Source organism: Camarhynchus parvulus, chromosome 3, assembly GCF_901933205.1.
Source record: "Camarhynchus parvulus chromosome 3, STF_HiC, whole genome shotgun sequence".
NCBI classification, from domain to species: domain Eukaryota; kingdom Metazoa; phylum Chordata; class Aves; order Passeriformes; family Thraupidae; genus Camarhynchus; species Camarhynchus parvulus.
In genome coordinates, this window is record NC_044573.1 from 70332504 (window position 1) to 70358408 (window position 25905).

The following is a 25905-nucleotide window of genomic DNA, read 5'->3' on the forward strand; positions in this document are numbered from 1 at the left end:
CCATCATCCTTTCCAGAAGAAGGATGCATTGCCTACTATTACAGACCGTACTACAGAACCTGGTGAACAAGTAAATGCTAGGGTTGCAATGCTAACTTCTGATGTTGACGTGGTGGAACCAGAGCTGTGTTCTGAAAGTACCTGTAGTACAGTCTAATAAGAGTTATGGTAAGGGAGAGCAGCCTTCAAACCACTGGACTTTAGTTCACCTTGGCATATGTACAAGTGTCGTTCTGGAGGTAACGTATTGATTTTTTTGATTAAGAAACAGCCCTTGCAAGTCTGTGTACAGCTTCTAAAGTGACCAGGAAAAGTTATCAAAAGTCCAAACATATTCCTGGTGTGGCAGCAGTGATCAGTTTACATTAAAAGAGTATACCTCCGTGGAAAAGTTTTAAACTTTTGAAAGTTGAAAAAGGTTGAAAATCACTGAACTATAACATTAGAGCAAAATTTCATGCTGATTTAGGGATCACTGATTTCAATAATTCCAGCTTTACCTTGGCAAGTTGTTTCCTGCTTTGGTATAAAGCTCCATTATTTGATTTCTAGGTTGAATTGGCTGGTCTTACCTTTCAGCTGCTGATTCTTGAAATACTTCTGTTGGTAGATTGAAGACCCTTTATTAATAATCTTCTTTGAACTATGCAAGTATCTATAGGCTTTCTCTCCTTCAGATTAAAACAGATAGAATTCTTTGTATTTTCCTATTCAGTCATGCGTGTTTTTGTCTAATTTTGTGCAAGCTTCCAATGTGTGTCTTGAATTGTGGATAAATGAACCAATTGTAATTCACTGTGACTGTAAAACAGAGCTAATATAATGCCTTCATTTCTCCTCTGTACTTTTCTATTAGAACTACAAGAATATTCACAATTCTGGCCACAGCATCATGCTGTGAGCTGTGCTCAGTTAATTATCCAAGTCCCCATGACTGTTAAAGGTTATTGCTTCCGAGGTTAAAGTAAATGTTTGTAAGAGCTCTTTGTTGCAGAGAATGACTCTATGGCTTGTAGTCTTTTCTTGAAGGTTGCAAGAACTGGAATGCTGCCCTCCTTTTTGTGGCAGTGGCCCAGTAATAGATATTTCTGGAGACAAAACCTGCAAACTCTGTTGAAAGAAGGGCAGTGTCTTAAGTCATATTTAAGGCTGATGGTATCATGCAGTGAACTTGTTAAATCAGAAAAAGCAGGTACCGTTGGTGTGAGAGGGCCTTGAGGTAGAGGTAAATGATAAGCAGCACCAGTTTGTGGGACAAAACAACTCACAGACAGGAATGAGCAGGATTCAAAGTGGATTCAGTACACTGGCATGGAAACTGTTACAGTGTCACAGGTACCTCCAGGTGACACTTGAGGATGCTTGTGCTTCTGGACCGCACTTGGTGGTTTCAATGACAGCTGAGCTCTGCAGTCGGTCCAGCTGTAGAACGTGCAAGGCTGGGATCACTGACTGGGTGAGCAAGGAGTGCTAACCAAAGCAAGCCCAAAAGACTTGGAATGCATGGAAAAAGCTGTGTTAGATGAACTGTTTATGGACAGAGGAAAATGTATCAAGCTCCTGAGGTCTGAGGAAGCCTTGTGCTGGAAGGCAGTCACAGGGATCAGGAGTTGTGTCAAAAGATTATAGTGGTACAGAGCACCCAAATGGTGACACTTCAGGAATGTCACCAGTGTCTTGGCACAGGTCATTGTAGTGGATGGAGAGGATGTGGATGCTGATCAGTTCTGCCATTATTCTCATTTTGCTCTAAAGAACAGCCTCAGCAAGACAGCAGATCAGGACAATCCCAGTGCATCTGCTTGTCTAGACTTTGACATGTACCCTGTTTCAGAGCAGTTTGGGCAAGGGATGAAAAAAGCTAAAAAGCTTCATATCCATTTTCTTCACAATTTTGTCAGCAAGTTACTTAGCAATCTTTTGTAGTTGTAAAATGGAAAGTATTTTCCACATGGCTTTTTTGGTGGGTGTGGTTGTGGTGATTGTCTTTGATTTTGGGGGTTTTTTTCCTTTTGTTTTTGTTTTTTGTTCATTTTGTTTTGTTTTCCACACATCTGCCATTTTTACTTAGTACTCTGACTGGTGACCAGTCACAAAAGTACTGCACATAAACTGTACAATAAAATCAGTATGTAGAAGTCAAACTAGAATTTCTTGTTCCTCTGTTACTGAAATAAGGTGCTGTTGTTGAAAGATGTTAAACCTAAGGACAGCAAGTTTTAAGTTGGTAAATAAGAGCAAACTATCTATATCCTAGACTATTGAAATTTGCAACTACTTGTGGAAACCAGCTAATTAAAAAGGTAGAAGTAATAGTTGTTTTGAGTAATGAAATATGTTTGATATGCAGTTTAAAATTTTTATAATAGTACCGAGAAACCTATGCTGTAATTATTAATTGTGAGATGAGAGATTCTGTGTGAATCTTTTAATTTCTGCATCCATCAGTTTTGGAGCTTATTTTCAGCTCTTGATCTGGTGTCTATTAGAGATGTGGTAATAACATTTTGAGGACCATTTTAGTGGATGGATAGGAAATTTTGGTTCACAAATACAGAACTTCAGACATTCATTTATGTCTTTAAAATGTGCTTAACCAGTATGAAAGTTTGCTTTTTAGAATTTAATTACAAAACCTATGAAGCAGTAGAAGCTGTGAGATGAAGTTACATTACAGGAAGCAAACCACGCTTTTTGTTAAAAGCAGAATTGCATTTTCTTAATTTAAGAGCTCATATTGACTCTGAAATGGATCCATTTTACATAATATAGATCACAGTGACAATACAAGGTTCTTATTCAGATACTCTTTTTGATATGGCATACAATGCCATTATGAATTGCCGCTTACTTTAAAACTGTTTAAAATAAGGAAAAGATTGAAATGGTCAGTAAGAATTTGCTTGTAGAGGAAATATGAATAGAAGGGTCAATCTTTGGGGACCCAAAGACTTTGAGAGGCAGTCACATTTTTCTAATCCATCAGAGCTGACAGTTTAAGACCATGCAACCAGTACGCTGTTTTGTCAGCAGAAACCAAATATTCTTGATGCAAATCTTTATTTTGAATGTCCAGCTAAACATTAATGGATGTATTCCTATTGCAGTATGGTGTTCCAGGTTTCTTCTTTGATTCAGTAGATTCCTGCAGCTTGGTTTATTTATATAGGTGTGGTTGTCTTTTGCATGCAGGCTTCTCAGTGCCAGCAGAACAGGTAAATCCTCATGGTTCCACTGTACGGAAAACAGAAGCCAGAGTTGAAGAAGCATTTCGGAGCAAGCAAAAACCCACCATGGCTGTGTGGCCCAACTCTGCAAATAAATGTGCTTGTAAGTACCTTGGGTGACAACTGTGCAAAATTAGAGGTCCTTTCAATGCCAGACATTGGAAATGTGTCTCTACTGCTGCTTACTGATTATTTCCAGAAGTAATTTTAGGCATGAAACACGTGGAGCTAAGAAATGCTCTTTCTAGGAGTACATAAAATCCCTGCCCAAGAAGTTGTAAAGAAGCAGGATTTCTGGTTTTGTGATAAAGAATAATTCTTTTTCTAATGCAGCATGAGTATTTTGCATTTTTTGTTGTAAAACACTTTTCAGTATAAGACAACTCGGATCCAAGAACACTTTTCAGTGGTTTGATGAGTTTTCAGGTTTGTTTACTCTGTGTATTAGCAGGTAAATACCTCTACACTGCTTAATAGTTTCTCACCTGCACTGCATTGAATTCCTGCCTTGAATACATTCAGCGTCATGCTGAAAGCTAGAGAGGAGATTGCAAATTTAACTGTATTTTCCTTTATGGCAATGGTTTTCAACAGTCAGTAACCATTACTGGAGGATGTTAAGATATACTTCCTGGAGCCTACTGAATTAATCCAGTTAAGTGATCAGAATCTCTAGGATTGTGAGGTGTTATTGGGTAATCAGAGGCACTGCTAATTATTTTCAAGAGGTAAGTTGATTAGAACAGGTGAATACATAGCAGATATTTTCATTATAAAGCAAATAAGGACTATGAGAGACAGTTAGTATGGGGGTATACTGATGGTTGCACCTGGCTTTCCTGCTGAAGATGTGGAGTCCATTATTAATATATTATTAGTAGCATTATCAATTGTTGCTGATTGATGGCAAACTGATGGAAGCAGTCAAATTTTCATTTTGGTCTTTGTGCTCTCCTTCATGGTGTTTTTCCTTGATGAGAAATCGTTTTCTAGGCATGGTGATAACTGCCCAGAGATGAACATTGTTTATATATGAATGATACTGTTGATGTCAAATGGTTTAATTAATTAGAGGTGTATGATTTTATTTCCCGAAGCTGTAATTTCTTCCGTTAAAGGAATTAAAATCAATCGTACAGAATTATGGTTAGAATAAATTGTTATATAATAAATTGATGATGTGGATCCAAGCTGTTCTTTATTCATTTGGCAGCTCATGCAAAACAGAGAGTGTAGGGAAGGGATTCCCAATTAATTTTTTTTAATTTCCTGTGAAGTCCAGGATGGAGCTTTTCCCTCTGGCTGCCCTACAGAGCACTTTGCTGGCTGTGCATGCTGAGCAGCAGACGGTGGGGTTTATAGACCTCCAAGCTGGACATCCCTTGGGAAGGGGGAGAGCAGCCCTTGCTGGTGACTTGCATCCAAAGCAGCTCTGGTACCTCTCTCGCTTCCCCTCTGTTGTGCAGGCAGCAGCAGTTTGAAAACTCGAGCCATCAGCTGCTGGAAATTGCCAGTGTCTCTGTGCAAACAACAAAGTTACTGTTAAGGCACTGATCCTGTTGGTATTTTCATGATCTAGCTTGGAAGGCAAGAAAAATTGAGGCTTAGTGGTGTTTTGGGTCTACGATCAAATGAAAATCTGCCTTTTAAGGCTAAGTCCAGGAAAGGTAACTAGTCCAGGAGGGTTGTGATGCATCTAGTAATCAAGAGAGAGAACCAGGAATTGATGAGCAATCAGAAATCTGCAGAAAGGATTCAAGTAGTAAATGGGCACTCTTGAAGATTGATGTGGTCAGTTCAGCAGAGACTAAAAATGAGGAAGAGAAACGGTCTTAAAAGGGTATTTGGAGGATAAGCTAGAGAAGGGTGAGAGCAGAACTGAGCAGATTGTGGGGAGCTCAAATAGCAGAAAATGGAACTCCAGATTGTGATTGTTTAAATGGAAGAAGTGAGTTTGGAGAAGGGATTTCTGAAGAGGGATTATTTTAGGGGGAGAGTGGAATTTTTTTATGGTCATGAAATAGTATTTTTTTAAAAACTATAATGTATTACACAATCAGAGTAACAAGAAAAATTATTAAAGTATTTTATTTAAACAGGATAAAACCATACTTTTCAATAATTCTGAAAATAATTGCATGTTTTCTGTTGTTCGAACTTGAAGTAATGTTTTCCCTTAGAGGAATCTAAAGAAAGAATCACCAATCATAACTTTATTTTCCTGATCAGTTGTTACTATTTTTAAGGGCTTTGTTTTACAGTATTTTAGAAAAGAGCTGCAAAAAGGTTAATTCAGATGACAAACCTGAGAACTCTAAAAGAAATTATTGTCAAGTATCTTCTCTAAAAACAGAGAGGACTGGAGACAGTGCAGCAGTCTTGCCAAATTTAGGGTCCTGCTCAGGGCTAGTACAGTAGACAGTGAGAGTTGGATTAATATTTGTTGGTTTGTTTTCTGAGGTTTTATATTTTGTATAAAAAATTATGTAGTTTTATAGTTACCTGTTATTTTGTGATTTATTTAATTTTTCTGATGTATTTTAGATAATTTAGATATTTTGTTAATTTGATTGGACGAGATGGGCTGTTGGAAATGTAGTGAATAAGTAATTTTTCTGTTTGAAGGCATAGTGATACACATTCCTGAGTTACATTTCATTGCAACTCCCATTTCCCTTGTTGAAGGTACAGCTGTGTGAATTGTGTCTCACAGTATAGATGAGTTTTAAAAGTATTGAATTGCTAGAAGTTGCTGAAAATCTATTTGGGGAAGTTCTGCCACAATTTAAAATATTTCCATTATCGACTGTGTATTTTGAGGAAAGTGCAAGTATTCTGGTGGGAACTTGGAATGGGACAGATGTCAGAAGTCTGATATAAATAGTTTTATGATTATAGAATCACAAAATTACAGTGGTTGGAGGGAACCTCTGGAGATGTTCTAGTCTAGCTCCCCTCAGAACTGGTTGCTCAAGGCTTTGTCCGATTGTGTTTTGAAAATCTCCAAGAATGAGGGCTCTCTGTCATGCCTGGGGAACCTCTTGTAGTGTTTGGATACAAACAATAAATTATTTTTCTTAATTTTGAGTGTCTTGTATTTTGGTCTGTGCCCATTGCCTCTTGTCACTGGGCACTGCTGAGAAGAGTCTTATTTTGCCTTTTTATAGAACTGTGTGGAAAAGGAAACCACCAGCAGTGTGCAGTTCAGTGTGTTTGCTAAATTAAGCGGTTTAGATACATGTTAGCTCAGAAAGCATTAGCATCTCTTTAATCATTGGGAGGCTGTAGAATAGAACTGTATCCAGCTGCTCCATCTTGCCAGTAGATGGGGCATGGTACATACCATTTTACTGTCTTGCACTTGGGTTCCTTTAGTGTTACATATAAATAAACTCTGTGGGGAAGATTTAGCTTTGCATTCTTATCTTTTTTTTGCAGCATTTAATGATAATATATTGTAGTGATAGACTGCAGATTTTATGTTTTCTTCATAAAGAAGATGTTTTTTATGCCATATGATAAATAGCATAACTGTGAAAATGGCATTTGGAGCAAATAAAGAAAATTTAAATCCTTTGTGCTATGCAAACTATTAAAAATATAAGTTTTATATGAAAGTCATTTTATGAAATATGAAGTAAACACCCTGCTAACTTTTCCCAGTAATTTAAGTGATTAGTGGGCTCTCTAGAAAGGACTCTAGGGAAACCAAGCAAGGATCTAAAAAACTATGGCAGAAAACGTTGTTTCTAAATAAGTAATATTTTCTTTGCCTTTTTGTGTTGGATTTTTTTGGTTCATTGGTTTTTGGTTTGCTCTTTTTCACCCCCAAATGGGTGATCTTTGCTGTCCTGTGGAACACTTTGTTTCTGCTTTATAATGGAAAGGCTTTTGTCTTGTCTCGAGACTTTTTAAAAAAGATTTTTAGAAAGAAAAGGTCTTTCATTTACAGTCTTTCTCAGAAACTGTTTTATTCTCAGTCTTTGTCCGATTTTCATCTGTTTAGTGTCTCTTCTTTGACCTTTCTGTGACAGTGGTGTCAATGATTGCTGTACTTTAGGCTTCTGGGACTGCAGCAGTGCCTTATCAAAGGACATGGCAGACCAGATGCCATATGGTTTTGATCCTTTGAACTATTTTCTCCTTTTGGTGTGGTTCTGAGTTTGGATTCAAGAATTGGATATTAGCAAATTAACAATCATTCAGATGCTAACATGAAAATCCTAGTAGCTGCTGTTTTGTCACTTACCCTGTATTTGCTACTGTTTAGTTTTCTCCTCCTGCTTTCCAGATTTGACTTGGATTAATTCTCACTTGAGACAGAGGCAAGTACTGTTACTTGATAAGCACCATCCATTTTCTGGAATGTGAGGATATCTTTACTCAGAGCTGGGACAACTGCCTCTTTTTGTCTCTCTGTCATTTTGTTCTGGGTAGCGTAGGAGTTGGCATTCTGGTTGGGAGTGGTTTGATCTCTTGTGCTGCCTTCAACCAGATGCTTTAAAAGAAAGTTTCAAACATTTGAGAAATAATTTTTTTTCATGCCTGATTTTGAAGGAAATGCCAATGTAGCTGATGATTCCAGGTTGGTTAACAGTTCTTTAAAACCCCATAGGCTTTTAAATTCTTCTAATTTAAAATGTAATTTTAAATTAGGGGAGTTCTAATAAATCTTGACTGCCTGTTCTTTTTTGGGATCCCATCAAACTTTTGAACTCAGTGATATCTAGTGACAAAGAAATTTTCTTTCATCACTATTAAAAACCTGCCTATTGAATTAATCAAGTGTCTTTTTTTTCTCTGACAGAGGGCTAAGTGAGTTCTACAATTTACATGATCAGTCACTTTTTTATATTCTCTTGTTCTCATCTTTATAACTGAGTAATGCAAGATGGCTCAGCCTCTTTTAAGGTTTCCTTGAAAGCATTATCATCACCTTTCTTGTAAACATGGTAAAACCATCTTCTGAAGTAGTTTGAAGTTTTTTTTCCCTCTAAGTGGCATGCACAAGTGATGTAATAAAAACAGTTTTCAGACCAGATAGATCCCTTCCTTCCTCCCTTCTGAAAACTGTGACAATGTTTGCTTTAAATTGTTTTAAGACATAGTGTTTCTCTCTGCAGAAGTAGTGGATTTTCTTGGGATTATTATCCATTTATTAACTTCAGATTTTGCCTCCTTGACAGAGAAACCACCCAGTAGCCATGATTCTTTCTTGTGTTTGTTCATGGCTCTCTTGCAGCAGGAAGGTTTCATTCAGTAGTCCTTAAGAGCCAGCTGAAGGTACCAAGGATGTCTATAGCTGCAATAGTTGCTATTGTACACAGCAGAGGGGAAATAAGCAGATCTACAGAGATGAAAAGTCTAAAAATTATCTCCACAGATGACATATAATCTGATTGTCTTTTCTCTTTTGACTTCATTTGCCTCTTTAATTTTCCAGCATGACAATCTTGCCATGTATTTTACTAATATAATTACTCTGGTTTCATGTAAATTATATTTTTATCTTGGTTTCCCAAGAAAATCATGCCTGTGCTCTCTGTCCATCTCTGCTCCCCTAATAACTTCTAAATCATTTAGTAGATTTCAGACAGATTTGACAGGAGCTGAGAGCTGAAAGATTAGATTCCTGCAGGTTTTCTGAAAATTGGTAGCTGGAAAAATGAATGTGTCTACTGCAGGAAAAGGAGCTAGATTGAAAATGGTGTTTGAGCAGGTAAAACCTGGTGTTGACCAGGCATGGCATGCACACCTCAGACAGGGAGTGTGTCCTGTGTCCTGTTCAGCTGGGGTGGGAAGGAATTGGAGACACTGGGATAGTTCTATGAGAAACCCTGGGAAGAGCTTGGAGTGGAGAACATAGTTGGGAATGGTAGGGGAAAGCAGTTGACTGGGGAAGAAAATACTGGGAATGCTGCAGTCAAGTTTGGTTTTTACTTATTTCAACTTCTCCTTATGAAATTTGACTTCTCTGTGTTGAGTAGAAATGCCCAGATTCTTCAAGTATTTGCTTACAAAACATAAGCTGTTATATAAGGTGATAAAAATCATAAATATGTGAATTTGTTGCATGCAGTTCTTTTCATGTGTTGGTCAGTTCTGTGCCTTGAGTGCCCTCCATCTAGGTGAAGAAAATGACACCCTTTAGGGGTTGGTTCCGCTGTCACTTTAAGGTGGTCAAACTGCAGGTCACTACTAAAGAGGCTGTCTTGCCTTCTTGCTGGTGGCATATTCCCACCGTGTTCCCTGTGCCAGCATTGTCATTCATGAGTTGGAAAGCTTAACCAAAGATGTTGAAAACTAAGCCACAAAAAACCCCAACAACCTAATGTTTCAGATGGATTTAGTTCCCTTATCTGTTTTACTGCAGGAACAGTAGTGCCGGCACAAATGAGGCAGTGGAAATGCTATAGCTGGCTTTGGAGGGAGAAATGGCTTTGTTAGTGGAAGCTGGCACCTCACTTTGCTTTTTAAGCCATTGTGGAACTGTGATCTGTTCTTTCTTGCTGCTTATCTCTGACTGCAGTTTGGGACTTTGTGAGTAGAAACTCCAGAGACTTTCAAGTGGACTATTTAGTGCCTCTTGGTAAGGAATGTGGAGCTACTGGAAGCAGCTAAATTACTCTGTCAGGTACATAGATATCCTGGATGCTGTATAAGAGAGTGTAAGTTGCTGGTTATAAGTGATTTCTCAAGGCTTTGAGTTACTTTACACACAAGACATCAGAAAGGTGTTGAGGGTTTTGATCATGGAAGAAAAACTTAAAACATGTGAATTGCTTTAAGTGGTTCTTGGTAGTGCAGACTAAAAATCTAGATCCATGGTGATCTTCTTTGCCGTGAGAATCTTCTTTGGGTTTTAATCCCCAGGAATTCTTCATGAAATACAGTAACAACAGAGAATTTACTATTTGATGGATGTCAGTTTTAACATTTACTGACAGAGGATTCACATTCTCTGATGGGTTTATAGCAGTGTGGAATCACGGAAGGGTCTTCTCTGCAGCATAAAGTGAACTTGTTAGCCTTGAATACTGTGCTGCACTCATGGTACTGTAGTAGTCAAACTACAGAAATTTCAAGAGAAAGATCTCTGCTGCATCTTATTAGAGTTCTTCCACATTAAGGGAAGCAGATTTGCTTGTTAATAATTGACAGTCTTTGAATAATCTAATTATGTCTGCTTTCTTTTCCACGGTTAATTTTATTTCTTTGTAGTCTACAGTTCTGTCACTGTACTGCTGGATTTGGGGGACAGCAACAGTGCATAGCTCAGCTCTGAAACTTCTGTACCATTCACCCATTTTTTTGAGATCTCTTTTCCTGAGACCATAGTAAACAGAAAGGTCGAGGTCTTGCAGAAATGCATTGGAAAAGTGGGAAGGAATCTAATTTTTTGGTTTGTATTTTTAGGATGTTTTTAGTTTTGTTACTGTTCTTCAGTAGCCAGGAACAGTGCTCTGCTCTGGACAGGGCTGCTACTTACGTCACCAGATGATGTTGTTATTACTTATTGTATCTGACTGGAGAATCTCCAAGCAGCACCTGTCAGTGGGCAAGAATTCAGAATTTCTGAAAGTCTGCTACAGGTTTCATTTTACTTAACTTCATCTAGAGGACTAGTCCTTCTGAAGTAAGGACAGTACAGAATTTATTTTTAATCATACCTAGGGGGAAATGCTGTTTGCCTTGTTCATGGGTCTTTCAGATGACTCTGAAATTGTCTTAACATAGGATTGGAAGAATTGAGGAACTTCACTTACTGCTTAACAAAATGTGCAGTAAATTTCTATTCAGTGATTAATTGCATTGTATTACATAGCACTTAAAAAATGCTGTCTACATAGATTGTGCATCTTAGGAATAAAAGAGCAGGCAGAATTTAGTTTTGATACTAACTTCTTGTGAACCTGAGTGAAATGTTAGGTGTGACTTGTGGTCAGACAGATATTTATTGTTATTAAAAATGCTTAGTAGTGATTTGCGAAAAAGCAAACCAGACAGAAGCTCGAACTAAAATTAAGATCCCTTTGGCAAATCTGTAGAGGTTATGTGAAGATTATAGAGTGAATAGTTGGCCAATTTAGAAGGCAAGTGAATGTATTCATGTGTGAATAATTGCTATTATAATAGTTTGAGTTAGAGAAACTCAGTTCTATAAAGCAGGATTCTTCTGACAATAGTATTTCCACTGCCTCTGGCACAAATACTGCCAAAAGACTGTGTATCAATGAGGAGATTTCTGATGAGTAGTTTTAAAAGGAGTAATTGAAAAGGTGTTAAGGCATTAAGTTGCATTTGTATGTACTATGTTCATTTTTTAAACAAAGTTCACTCCAGGCTTTTCTTCTGTAAATAGCTGTCCCTTTCTGTTACCTGCTGGAACCTGATCGTCATGAATCATACTGAATAAAAAATAAAAAGTTTGGCATTCTGCTCTTGACAGTTTACAATCTTCTAAAATACAAACATTAAGGTAGTTGAGATGGGATTCCAGGCTTATTTTTTAGCAGCAATCTGTTAATCCATTAGCTCCTCCCCAGTGGCCCTTTGCATCAGTTTTGCATCAGTTTTACCTTGTGGTAGCTCCTTTATCCTTTTAAAGTCATAATCAACTGTCCTGTAGGATTCAGTTTCCTGCCTCTTATGGCAGCTTCTCAGATCCATGATACTCTTGTAGTAGTGCCTTTTTTATTTCCAGTAACTGTAAAGGGGACCAATATAGGTGATGAAGTCTGGTGCCAGTGTCTGCAATTTGTCACATGGTTCTCTGGTCCATTAAATACTTCTCCTCCTTATACCACTCCCTTAACTTAACTGGGAAATTAAGCAGGACAGAAAGACTGGTGCAGGGTTTTGTTTTTAGATGTTGTATTCCTTGCTCAACTTTTCACTAATTTAGAGGCTTGACTCTCTGTAAAAGAAAAATCTGTGTAACAATGCTTTGGTTGCTAAGGATCTGGAACCAGAATTTCCTCTCTCATCCCAAAAGACATTGCTGCCTCACTTTTTGTTGTTGCTTTGTCCTAATTAAAAACAACAGTAAAAAACAACACCCATAATGTTTGTTCAAAAATATTGGATGAGACACAGAGTGAGCTGGACTTACTGACTCTCAGTTGGGAAAGACTTGAAATTTAATGAGATGGGTAATAAAAGGATTAATTCCATTTTGCTATAAAGTGATTTCTCTCACACCTAAGAATTTTAGGAATGTACTTTTGTGTTTGGGGAAATTATGGATTCTCATCCCAGGTGGAACTCACAGTGGGGATGCAACAGTAAATATTTGAAGTGCAATTCACTGATGTAAAAGATGTCAAATATACTTCACAATATATCTCATATATCTATCTGAATTACAGCAAAGTGTGCCTAAACAACCAAAAATTAGTGTATCTTTAAAATTTTCAACTTATTTATTTATACATTTAGGATGTACCAGATTTCCTTCAAAAGACTTCTGCTCTCCTTCTGTGTTTTATTTACCCATCTTTGGAGTTGTGCTGAGGTTCAATTCTTTGGCTAATAGAGTATTTTTTTTTTTGTCTGTAAGTTTACATTTCCCTGTTTAGTTTCAGATTTGCTGCTTCAGTGATTAATGAAAATCTCTTGTACAGTCTAGGGAAAAAATACATGAAATCCTGAAAAGTTATGTGAGTAGGTTGTAGTTTGTCATCAATAAAAGAGTGACATTGACTGTAGAAGTCACTATCAGATCTAGAATATGGCTGGAGAAAGGGGATTTTCCCCCCCTCCCTCAAATCTTGCAGTTCTCCATAAAGATTATTTGTAACAATAAATACACATTCCAAGCGAGACTGTTTTTATTGCAGTGTGATTGTAACTTTAGATAGCTTAAGCTAAAAGGTGAGGATTTACTCCTAATGTAGTTGTTAAACTACCTGCTTACATAGGGCACTCATGGGGAGAAGTTCTGAAGTACAACTGCGCTTCTGAGTGGCTGTGAATTAATTCTCAACACTTGTACCTGCATAGTGCTCGTATCTTCAAAGCAAGATCTTTGTAACTCAGTGTGTGGTTGGCAGACACAGGTGTAGGATAATACCCCATAAATCAAAGCAACTTACAAATGTAAAGAACGTTACAGAGGTGCTCAACATAAGAGTTCACTTTGAAAGGGATGGAAATTTGTCAGTCTCTGGTTACTGTTGGCTGCGATTTTCATTTATTGTAGTTGGCCACAACTTAATCAATTTTGCAAAAATAGAACAGTCTTTATCATTGCTTGGATTTGAATGTAGAAGCTTCACTTTGTCCCAGTGTCTTCCTTGGTCTTCTGAGCTGTGTCTAGTTAGTACTTTTGAAAAGGATGCTGACAATAGCAATAGGGTGGAATGGTCTTCCTTCTGCATTTGCTCATCAAATTACAAATGTGCCCCAAAGCCTTCAGATCAGTACCTTAGTTATATCTCACTGCAGATGGGATAATAAAATAAAGTGGCCTTTCTGAAAAATAGTTTATTATGAAATTTTTCAAAGGCACAGAAAATAAAACTAAGAAATAAGGAAAAGTAAAATTTCATGGAGAAATAATGAAAAAAGGGAATCACATGCCTGTATTGCTTAAAGTTGAGTAGCACAATATGGCCCTCACTGCTGACTCTGGTTGGAGTAATAGTTTGGATTAGAAACTGCCTCATGTCCCTTCCAACCTGAATTATCCTATGAATCCATGGATTGCACTTTGATTTGTTTTATTGTATAATCACTTCAAATCACTGAGGGGCTAAAAAGGGAAAATGAGAATAACTGTCTTTGAGTTATCATTACCCAAATGAGCTACCCAAATGACTACACCATTGCTTAGGTGTTTTAAGTAGGAATTTCTTGTTTCCATGGTTTAGGAATTGAGTGGATGACTGAGTGTTCACTCCTTATACTTCTAAAATTCCTTGTTTCCTCTAATTTGCCCACATTCAAATCAACAGACACCTTATTTTTCCTCGAAGAGTGATGATACTTGATTGCCTCACACAACACCATATTCTTATATGCTGGTCTCTTTACTAAGGGGTACCTGTGCATCTAAAAGTGTTTGTTGGTGTGTTTGTTTTCAGTTCGAATAAGGAGAAAATCAAGACGGCGCTCCCAGTGGGGTAAAGGCATTATCAAGAAGAGGAAAGTCAATAATTTAAAGAAAGATGAAGATGATGCAAAGTTTGCTGATGATGAAAATCATGGTGAGGACAATAAATTACTGGAAAATGGAGAGCTAGAGATCAGCATTGAGGAGAATGGAGAGGAAACAGGAGACCTCTCTATGACAAATGATGAATCCTCATGTGATATTATGGATATAGATGCAGAGCAGAGGCTTAACAATGGGACGTCAGGAAAGGAAAACAATTTTGCATCCACAGAAGAGGAGAGCTCAAATGAATCGCTGTTAATAACTGACAGTATTACCCTGGGTGCTGAAAAGGAATTGAAGAAGGACTCTACATTGAAAGGGGACTGTGTGAATGGAGAGACATCTGTACATGGCTCTGAAGGTGTACCTGCTCCAGCCTGTCATAATGGTAAAGTAGAATCACTTGATGCTGTTTCACCCTGTGACAACAGTGATTGGTCTAGTAACAAGCAAAAATCTTTATCTGAAGATCAGCCAAAGGAGAAAATGGAAGCTTCCAGTGAAAATCAAGGAACTGATCTGGTGAAAGCCGAGTTACCACATTGCAGCAATAATGAGAAAACACTACAGAGCTCAGACATTGAAACTAAAGATGCTGAAGCAGATAAAGAAGGTATAGCTTGTTTTCCATGTTTCTGTCTTTATCTCAGTGTCCAAGTTAATGTGTGTATTTTTCACTCTAATATCTTATGTTACAATTGTTATATAGTAATGTTTTGTTAATTGCTGACTATGTATTTGAAACTCTTGGTATGCTTATAGCATTTAATTTCACATAGAAAAATTAGAAGTGCAATCTTGACTTGCTGTATTTTTATCCTAGGCAAGAAAGTGTATCCCCACGCTAACACTACTCTGTTCATATTTGTCAGCTTTGTGGGAAATGCTGAGATAACATTAAAACAATAATTAAGTATTAAAAATATTATAAATAGTGATAAATACAATACATATTTTGGTCTGTATATTCTGATTGAGTTCTGTTTTAATCTACATGATACATATTGACTTGTTTTGTTAGAGAATGTGATAACAGTATCATTGACTTCGGATAAAAAAGCATAGAAATAAAGAATGCATTCCTTTAAAAAATTGTGTGCAGCCAAAGTTGAAGCAGTTTAACTCATCACAAAAGCCAGACTGTTGTTCATCTGTTGGAGAAGGTATCTGGCTTTGGAGTCACAGTGAACACAAGAACTGTGCAGGAAAAAGATAAGAGAAGGAGAAGGAAAATCCTGGTGGTGTGTAAAAGAAGGGGCCATGTCCTTTGAAGACAAGAGAGAGAGTTTCCTCAGGGAACAGAAATAGAAGCCTTGTGCATGATTGCCTTTTTAATGAACTTTCAGAATTATCTAAAAGAATGGAATCTTTACTTCAAAAGTTAGTGCTGAGATTTACAAAGTAAATGAGCTTTAATGAGAGATCTGAATTATGAGAAGATTACTGTGTACATGTTGGCTGTGTTTGTACATACACATTTTTTCTAAGGGTAAGGAGAATAATACAAGAAAGGTCCCAGGAATATCACAAGAAGAGCATGATGTGTTAAGAGCCTTTACATTTCTGAATTTGGTGGGTGAATTTTGTGTGCTTTAGGATGGTTATGATAGCAAGGGTCCTCAGAAAAGAAGGTGTTTTAAATAGTTGAGGAGAAAAATAGTGAATGAATGTAGGGAGAATATAAGGAAATAAGAAAATATTTTGGTCAATAGGTTGAATACAAAGGTGGAAGAAAACAGAAATGTGTAACAAATGCATGAGGTTTGGAGTAGAGCAGATGTTGGAATACTGTGGTGATGAAGACGTGGGATGCTTTAGAGAGAAAAACGAAGCTTTGTTTTGCTTGAGCAGAAAGAATTTCAGCATTTGCTTAGTGTGTGAACTTGTCTTTGAAGCTGTTTAATTTGTTGTTGAATAGAAAGATACGATGAGAAAACTTGTAGTGGGATTCAGTTTTCATTCAAAGTTGGCATTTTGGAGTTGGGTTTTAAGGATTACCATTTTGTGTGTGTCTTCTGAAGTGTGGGTTTGTGCGCCTGTAAGCATTAGAATTGGCAAAGCTGATGAATAATGTGCACTGCTACAGTCTTGCTTGATTCCAAACAACCCAACAAACTAAACAAGCAAAATCAAAGTGAAGAAATAGGCTGTATTTTGTGGGACTGACAGTGCTGATAATTGTTTTTCAAATTACAGGTTTGTTCAAAAGCAAGAAAACACGAAAAGTCGCTGTGGAGCAGTCAAAGCCCACAAGTTTGGAGCAGGTTCCAGAGGAACCTTCAGATCCCGTACCCTCTGTGGTTGTTGACCATGACAGACTAAAGGTAACAGAACTGAAAAAATAAATTGAACTATTAACAGACTCCATTGAAAAGCTTCCTTTCTGTGTTCTGAAGCAACATTTCCTTTAGTTTTGACTGCAAACAAGTATTATGATCAGAGTGGCTTCTGGAAATGATTTGTCAATCAGTGTTTTTTGGATGAAAGGTTAATAAAACTACTGAATGCTTACTGTCTCATCCTTACTACCATTATAATCCAGTAATGACACTGGATTCCTAGAAGTCCACTCTCTTAATTGCCCATTTTTGGAGGTACTCACATGTGTTAATTGGCCATGCAAGGTACCAAGAAACTGCTGGGTGCCTGGTAATTGGGAGTTAATATCATCTTTTCCTGTGTAGGTATACTTGGTGGAGAAAATTTAGTGGATTGGAAAGCAAATGGAAATTTATGTGGATGTTTTGGCATTATAAACTGCTAGTTAATTTTCTTCCAGTTTTTTTTAAGCTTCAAGTTTTTTTCAGTTAAAGTTACAACAAAATTTGCTGTCTTCTGTTGTAAAAAGTAGCTTGACCTACTGTGACCTATGAAATTTAGATCCCATTTTCTGTGGAATACAGATGATGATCTCTTCAGAAACCACAGAATTGTTATGACAGGAGAAAAAATAATCTTAAATGTCACTATTTGCTACTATGTAAAGTACTTTCACCTTTGTTATGAGAAATTTTGCATATGTTGTGTCCTCCTTCTCTTTTTTTGTTCCGTTTAACAACATTTGTGGAAGACCAAATGTTTTCCTTTGGTGGTACTTTTTTCCCCTGCCAGTATAAGTGCTTAAAAATGTCTACCTTGGCCATCAAAGCAGTTTTTAGGGTTTGCTTTGTTACGATGACCAACCAAGATAAAATAGGATGCAATAGCATTCCATAAGACCAAACATTGCCCCAGCTATACTGCGTAAAAGAATCTTAAGACAAGAAGAAAAGTGTGGGTATAAGCAGAGAAGTGAAAGGAGACATCAAGTCCTTTTTGTATAAACATTGAAGCAGTGGCCTTGCTGATACCCAGGTGTGGTTCATTTCATTTGTATGTATCCCTTCGAAGGAGGGCTTCAGAAACACATTGCATTTCTTATTTGTCCTTAAAAAAATTAAAGAATTATTCTAGAAACCCTTTTAACTTCACATTTTGTTGTTCCAACAGAAACTGCTTGATTTGGTGGTTAAGAAAAGTGACAACCTGACTGTTGACCAACTTGAGAGATTGTATTCACTCCTCAGTCAATGCATCTACAGACATCGTAGAGACTATGACAAATCACAACTTATAGAGGTGATGTTGTACAGCTTCTTTTATTCTTTATCTGAATATTGTGAGATAGGCTTTTCAGAAACTGTTAATCTGTCAATTTATTGTTCTACTAGCAGGCAAAAGCCTTTAATAGACTTTGAAGAAGGTATCTATAAAAAGGAAAAAGCTTAGTGTGGTAACTTAGAAACTGGCAGTTGTTTCTAAGAATGCTTTCTGCAGAAGAGGATTAAGAATTTAACCTAGAAGAAGGGAGGAAAAATAGGAGAGAATACAGCAGCATGAAAAGCACATGCTAGCAGAGTAAAATTGAGTGGAAGCAGTTTCCATGTTTGTGGCATGACTAACAACGGATGTAAAATGGTGATTTCATAGGTACCTGGCGTTGCTGCCGCCCTTAATTGTGTTGGTGTAACTAGGCCAAAACCAATTTACCCCCCTCTGCTCCATGCAGTTGCAGATTCTGACTTTCATACAAGACCTTAGAACTGTGAACACTCCTGATCAGTAAGTGCAGCCTTGGGAAGGTCAGTGGAGCATGGTGGAAGCCAGGTGTCTGCCTTGCCATCATCCTTTGTCACTGAAGTGTTTGCCCTCCGAGGCCTCCTGTACATCAGGAGCAAATTGGTCATTTCACCCTTGGCACAGGCTGGTGCCAGCCCTGGGTGTGCATTCCCTCCATCACCACTGTTCTAACTGCAGAGGGCTTTGGATCAGCTTGCTGATTCAACTGATAACCAGCCCTGCTGAGAAAAGGACAGCAATTTGTACTTTCCAGTTGGATCACTGAGCACTAAATATTTTTCTCCATGAATAATTTACAACAAAACCTGGAAAAGCCATAGTGGGGGGGTTTTGTAGAGTTCCTGCAGAATACTTTTCAATCTGTTTTCATGCTATTCCCTACCATCTTCACCTAAAAATGTGTTGAAAGTCTGAGCAAGATGTTAGGTAGATTAAAAAGGCATTTGTCCAGCAGGAGTGTGTAGAGACCAATCTTTACTTAGATTATCCAAACTGTGCAGACTTGTGATTACAGCTGGGTCACCAACTGCAGAAGTGTGCAGTAAGACTTGAACTCATGCAGTGTGCCACTGTAATGCTTTCCTAATATATATTGAGCACATTAATTATATAAGTGACCCTAATAAGCCTTGATTTTTCTCATGGACTGTCATTGTAGAGGGCTTTTCTGTATTAATGCTTCTTTAATGAGCTCCCTCTTTTATCGTATTTTGCTAGCAGATAGCAGCTAATAAACAGAAGCGTCTGTTTTCATATATTTATTTGTTTGGATTAAAAAAAGTATCACAGTAAGTATTACTACATAAAGTAACTCTATTCCTGTCTCTCTGTATTTATGAATAGTTAATGGTCTGTGTCTCTTGCAGGAGATGGAAAGAACAGTTCATGTGTTTGAAACATTCCTGTGAACTCGTCAAGATGGGTGGGTTTATCCTCTCAAACTGCTCATGGGAGAGCAGTCCTCTGAGCCATTCAGTTTCCATTTGCACCAAGTATGTGCAGAGCCTTGGTCTTAAGTGCTCTCTCTTTTTGTTTCTGTTGAATTTGGTGCTATTGTCTCAGGTACCTGAAACCAACCAGCCTACAAGAACCAAACGGAACTTCATATAGTTGTATCTGATATAAATAAAGAATACAATGCCACAGCTTGGAGATTTTTGGTGCTACAGAAACTGTTCTCATTCCTGCTCTTGTTCACTCTACATGCATTATCTATGGGGAAACTTCAGGCAAAGTGAAGACCAACACATACAAGAGGACTGGAAAGAGCAGATCTAAGTTGAATATTTTTAAACAGGCAACCTTTTTTTATTTTTTTTTCCAATTTTTCTCTTCTCTGGGGTTATGGACAAAAAAAATCTGTCCTAAAGAAGGCAGTGATGCATTGTGGTAGGAATCTTGAGTAACTGGATGTACAGTAATTTGAAGATGAGGCTCTCTAGAACTGCCTTTAATGTGCCTTTTAGTCAATTGAGAAAGATAAGGCTAAGCAATTTGTTTGGATTATAGCAAATGGCAATGTTAGAAAGCTGTCTGCAGAATGAAGATCTCCAAAAGGATGAATTGTATTCTCTTCATTGGATGGCAGCCAGTATTATGGTTCTATAATGCCTGTCTTACTCTACAGAACTAAACTAAGACACACTGAAAAAGCCACATACTTTACCAAAATGGTGAAATTCCTTTTTCATTGGTATATTTTGTTTTAGAAACAAGTTACACAGTGAAACTCTTCTGTGTTGCTAAAAATGAAGCATTTTCCCACTGTGTCCTTGTTTTCCAGTGCAAGTTCTCTGCAGAAAGCAAGATTAATACTGGCAGGTTTTGTTGGGAAGGTCTGTGTTTGTGATATAGCTTGGACTGTGCAGTGCAGGCAAGAAGACACTATAGTTGGTCAAAGTCCTGGAGCCCAACCTCAGCTGAAAATAAAAACTTCTCTTAGGTTTCACAAGTCGTTCTGTGCAAAGCATTGTTACTGTGGGGAGGATTGGAAGAGAGCCTTTTGAATCCACCTTTGCTAAGAGTTCTCTGGGTCTGAATTGTGTGGTTCAACACCTTTCCTTTCTGGCAGCTGGAGAGAACAGTCTAGGCAGTTTTTATGTTTTATCACATTTAGAACATTACCTGGGCTGGTTTATTTCACACCCACATGGGAAGTGTTCTAGAGCAGTTGGCTGGTGGTGTTCCCATCCTGACCTGTTCATCGTGGCTGTCCCTACGTAGCTGCAGAAGTGTCTGTGCAGAAATATGCAACGCAGTGTGGTTAGTTTTTAATAGACAAAACAGACTACTGCAGAGATCCTGAGCTACCTCAGCTTTTTGTATTTTAGTTACCAACAGTGTTTATGGAGGACTGTAATCACGCTGCTCCCTGTACAAACCCAGGCTTAGGGACTCGTCTCCACCTCTCCGGCTCATCCCAGGGTAGTGCTGCAGAGAGAGAAAACGTGGGCCTTGGGCTACTGCAGTAATCCAAAGTGCTTTGTCCATTGTGGTTAAACATCAGCCTATCTTAGATCTTTTTTCACCCCTGAATGCCACTGTTTTTCTTCATAGGTAATAGCAGGAAAAGGTTTTAAGCATTCAGGTACATCTAGTTACACCGAAATGCAACCCATGCAGAAACACTGTATTTTTTAGGTGGGAAAGTGCGATTAAAAACAACAAAAACAAGCAGAAAACACATTTTAAATGAGATTCTTTGATCTCAGATTTGATTATGGGATTTTTTTTCCATGTTTCATTTAGTATTTATTAGCATCATACCTGTTTGAGATATTTATGTGTCTGGTACATTAACAGCATTTTGTATTTTGATGGAAATTGTTACAAACTTTAAGATTTGATTAAATGAAATGTAGCAGATTTTTTGTAGCAAGTTTCTGATAAAAGGGTTTTTTGCAAGTCTCAGGTTCTTGCTGCAGAATTTTTTAAAAATATTTATTCCAGTTTCACTTACTCAAAGAAGTTTTTGTTCAAGTAACAGCAGCACTTGTGGAAGATAAAACTGCATTCATTTTTAAGAAGATAATAAATTTATATAGACTAAAACAGTTGAGAATTTTAGTCACCAGTGAGTGTAAAAAGCAAGTTTAAGCTAATGCCTAGCATTAAAAAAGGTTCTAAAAGGTCAGGTTTCTAAAGGAAAATTTTTACTGTCAGTTGTTGATTGGGAAAAATCATTAAGAGGCAACTTTACTGATTGAGGAGCTGCCATGTTGTTTTAGAGAAATGTAGCTAATATCAGATGTTCTAGTGGACAGCTTACCTAAAATGATACACTCGCCTTCTTAGCCCAAATAACCACACTTCAGTTTTTGTTTTCCTTTACAGATGTCTGGTGGTTATAGAGTTAAAACAGCTGTTAATCTATCCATGTGGTCTAAACTTGTTTACTCTTTGTATGTTTTTAATTTTTTTGCCACATAGCACTGGCAAGAGTTTGTACAAATTGACCTCTCTTCCTTGTTTCTTGTTGTGAAAATTGCAAATAAACTCCTGTGTGAGTCCTTGTCCTGGACTCTATGGAATGTGGCCAGCCAGGAGGAGGAGGAGGAGGTTTCCCTGGGGGCTGGGGGGGCTGTTTTGGAGTGATAGAGTTGCTCTTGGGCGATGACTCTGGAGTTAATTGTATTTGCAAGCTTGAATCTCACCTGTGATTATTTTGTTTTGTTTTGTTTTGTGTCCTCTGTATTGTTACTTGATTTCCTCATATGCCAATGTATTTATAGGATTACTGGGTTTTGTAATATCTTGTCTTCCTTTTTTTTTTTTTTTTTAATTAAGTTGGTGAGTCAGCGCTGGTTTAACCTTCAGTCTCGTGAATGGCAGGTCCTGCAGCTGATAGTCTTTTATTTTGTTTTTGTTTTATTTTGTAATCACACCATAAGCTTGAATTTGGGCTTGTACTTGCATCTTTTGTATCTTGTACATTGGGTTATTTAGATATTGGGATGTCCTATTTGGTTTCATTAACGTGTGTCTACTTTGTGGACTAAGTAGACTTCCTTCATCAGCTATGGTATATTTTGGATTCTATAGTTTTATTCAGAATTGTGTTTAAATTGATGTTTTGCATTTTGACTTCATTTTACGTTAGTTTGAAATAAGTTATTTAATTTTTTTGAACTTCTGGAAATTTTGAACATTTTACTGTAATTTGTAATATAACTGCTGTGAAATACTTGAATAAAGATGACAAGAAAACACAGCTTTAGCTCCTTCAAAAATGTATTTAAAAGAAATGGCTGAAAACAGTCTTTTCCTTACTAGACCTCCTTGGTTTTGCAGTTTAGATGTGACACTTTGGGATCTTGCTGTTCAATTATTTTGAGCAGTTTGGTCCAACTTCTGCTTTCAGTGTTTGTCCATTAGAGAAATGGCTTCTGATTAGAGGGTTTTTTTAAAGGAAAGACTCTTTCCTTTCTATTTATTATATTTAGCAAAGTTGTTCTTACAGCTTCAGCTTGTTTGTTTTTTGTTTGTTTATAGATGAACTCTTGAGGTATAGGATATGGAGCACCCCTGGACGTTTCCCTCTTTTCCTTTCTGTGTACCTTAAACTGTAGAGCTCCTGGGCAAAAGAGTAGATGAGGAATTGGGTGGTAGTAACTTCATGTCTGACTCCAATTCCACTTTTATATGCAGCTTTGAAAGCACAATTAGATATAAAATTTAATACCTGTTGTATAATAATGAAGTTGATTGGTGAGAGCCTGGGCTCAGCATGGGCTGGTGTGTTTTCACCTTGCAGGTTCCAGCACCAGCTTGGGTTTGCAGTGTGAATAAAGGAAGTGGAGTGTGAGGTCTTGTGTCTCTCTTTGTCTTTCAGGGGTGGGAATGGCCATGTTAACAGGGAGGAGATTCAGGTCTCATTTCTGACAGTGGCTGACAGTAAAAATAACCAGCTGAAAGAGACAAAATATTTGGGAACTGACAAAAGGATTCTTGTAAAGATACTTAGTGAATTTGGAGTGGTACTTCAAAAGCATGATTTAGTAAGAAATAGTTAGGGTGGGTGTTCCTAAAACCTTTGTAGATGCTTGTGCAACACTCATATTTGTCAAGTGTTCACTGCTTAATGCTGCTTCCTTCTGCTGTTGGTTTCTGCCTTGAATGTAGTTTCGAAATCCAATTTCCCATATTTCCTTAAATTTGCAGTGCTGCACATTTTATGTTTCCTCCTTAAGCTCTTCAGGTAATTTATTTAAATAAATTAAAAATGAGATCCTTTTCTTCTGTATCTTGGGTAGGATTTGGACTTGTAATTTATGGGGTTTTAAGCCAGCACTGCATGTGAATAAATTCTGCAAGGTAAATCAGTAAACTTATGAACTGATTAATGAAGCCAAACACTTAATTTTTTTCCCCTCCTCCTTTTATGCTTCACTTGTGGTCATGTAACTATTATGTAAAAATGAGGGATTATAAACTTTAACACTAATTAATTCAGCCTCATTCCATTTCTAGGTGAGTAATTTTTTTCCAGTGTGATCATTTGTATAGGAAGTATATTTTAGTTGAACCCACTGCCAGTAGATGGTTGTGAAATTCCATTTATTTCAGAATTGCATTTGAGTTACGCTATACTAAGCCTTACTTTTATATCAGGAAAAATCCTTTCCCTTTAAAAGTATGATAAGCAGCTAAGATTTAAAATGGATTCATCACTTCTGGTGGAATGTTAGTGCAAACCTGGCCATTTGCATTGTGATTGGCTGGTCTGGAATGCTGATGTGGAATAATGCTGCTTTCAAGGCTGAGGTGCAAAAGGTGATGTGGAGTTGGGTTCAGAGGCTCCTCACATCCAGTTACAGAGGTGGGGCAGGGGCTGTTCATGCTCCATGTTTGGGGTGTCAGTGATGCAGCCCCCAGGACGTGTTGGCCAACAGATGAAGTGGGATTGGTTCTGCTGTGCTGGACTCCTCTGGTTTGCTGGGTTTGCTTCTGTCCTCCAGAGTATGTGTGAGAAATGTGCAGGTCCCTCAGACTGGGTGCCTCTGGGAGTGCTCACACCATTTTGTCATCCTGGTTTTGTTGTGGACATGAGAAAACCCTTTTGCATCAGTGTAAAATCTGATTCGTGCCATAATCCAGAGATGCTCAACTGTGTCTACAGGAAAGTAGGAGTTTGTGGGAGATGACCTGTCCACTTTGGGACTCTGCCTTGGGAGGAAGGAAAGACTTAAGGTCAAGTTTCAAAAGGACTCTCTTTGAAGTATTTATTCATCAAAGAGAGTGAAAGAATATAGAGGATTGATCTATCCTAGAAAATACATTAAATTTGGACTCAATTAGTTTTCTAAAAAGGAATCTTTCTGCTGTAGAAGGAAAAGAAAATGATGTTTTAGCTAAGAACCTATTTGTGAAAGCCCCAGCTACAGTTTTGTTGTAAAGATCTGGCATTCTCCTGCTGACTTTGTTACACCTTGTAGAATCCCTTCTGTGTGGAGGCTGCCTGGAAGAACAGTGATACCTGATTTTGGGGATAGGAAAGGAAAATTGCTAATATGTTTTAGGTTTCTAATGAACATAATTCCAACATAAGTTTTGAAGTGATGCCCACTGTATTCTCTGTGACATTACAAAAGGTTTAGTGTGATAAAGGAAACGTAACATGGATAGTGGCAAGTTGAATGTGGCTAACATCAGTTTAGTGATAAATTACTGTTTCCTATAGACATTTGAAGTATCATAAATAAAAGCATGTAAGACTACATCTTCATAAAGCATTGGAGATTTAACTGGCATAAAATTAATGTCTCACCTTTATACTGGGGCTAGGCTGCTTCAGAGTCTTGCTCAAAGATCTAAAGCTTGTCCAGCAGGAAAAAAGCTTTTTTTAAAAAGCTTCCTTTTCACAAGATTCAGAGGACAGCCATGAAAGCACAAGCTGAGCGTAAATTTTGCACTGTTAATCTTGTCAATACATGAGAATAAATTGTGGAAATGGAAATGAGCTGACATCCAGTGATGATTTAAATGTTCAGCAATTTGTTAACCAAAATTTGGGTTTATTCACAAGGAATAATGCCAGCAGAAAACACTGGTTTGTGGAATTGGATGCTGTGGCACGTATGATTTAATCTCCTGCATGCCCAGAGCAGGGCCTGCTGACATCTGAATGGCTCAACAGTGTTTTGGGGAAGGCATTTAGTCTGCAGAGTACATCTGCCCTGCTCTCTGAACTTTTCATGGAGTAGTTAAAACTTGTGGGTAGAAACATGCGCCTCATTCCTCATTTGTTTTGGCCCAGCTTCACCTTCCCAGCTCTGATTCTTGTCATCTCTTGGTGTTTTAGACTATTCATACCTGTTTCTCCCCCCCATGAAGACACTAATGCACTGTGATCAAGTAGCCTCTCCATCTTCTTTTTGCTGAAGAACAAGGTTTTTATGGCTC

The 25905-nt window shown here is 37.7% G+C and overlaps 1 protein-coding gene across 3 annotated transcripts in view; it reads left to right on the forward strand.

Annotated features, from left to right (window-relative positions):
- Positions 1 to 23076, forward strand: part of ATAD2B (ATPase family AAA domain containing 2B) — a 74687-nt gene extending 51611 nt beyond the window's left edge. For 2 of the 3 annotated variants that reach the window (XM_030944357.1, XM_030944355.1), the window contains exons 24-28: positions 3193 to 3330; positions 14312 to 14998; positions 16582 to 16709; positions 17875 to 18003; positions 19371 to 23076. In XM_030944357.1, the coding sequence (XP_030800217.1) occupies positions 3193 to 3330; positions 14312 to 14998; positions 16582 to 16709; positions 17875 to 18003; positions 19371 to 19412 (1124 nt within the window). In that variant the 3' untranslated portion in view covers positions 19413 to 23076. The remainder of the gene's footprint in view (positions 1 to 3192; positions 3331 to 14311; positions 14999 to 16581; positions 16710 to 17874; positions 18004 to 19370) is intronic. The other variant, XM_030944356.1, reaches the window with a different exon arrangement.
- The last annotated feature ends 2829 nt before the right edge of the window (positions 23077 to 25905 follow it).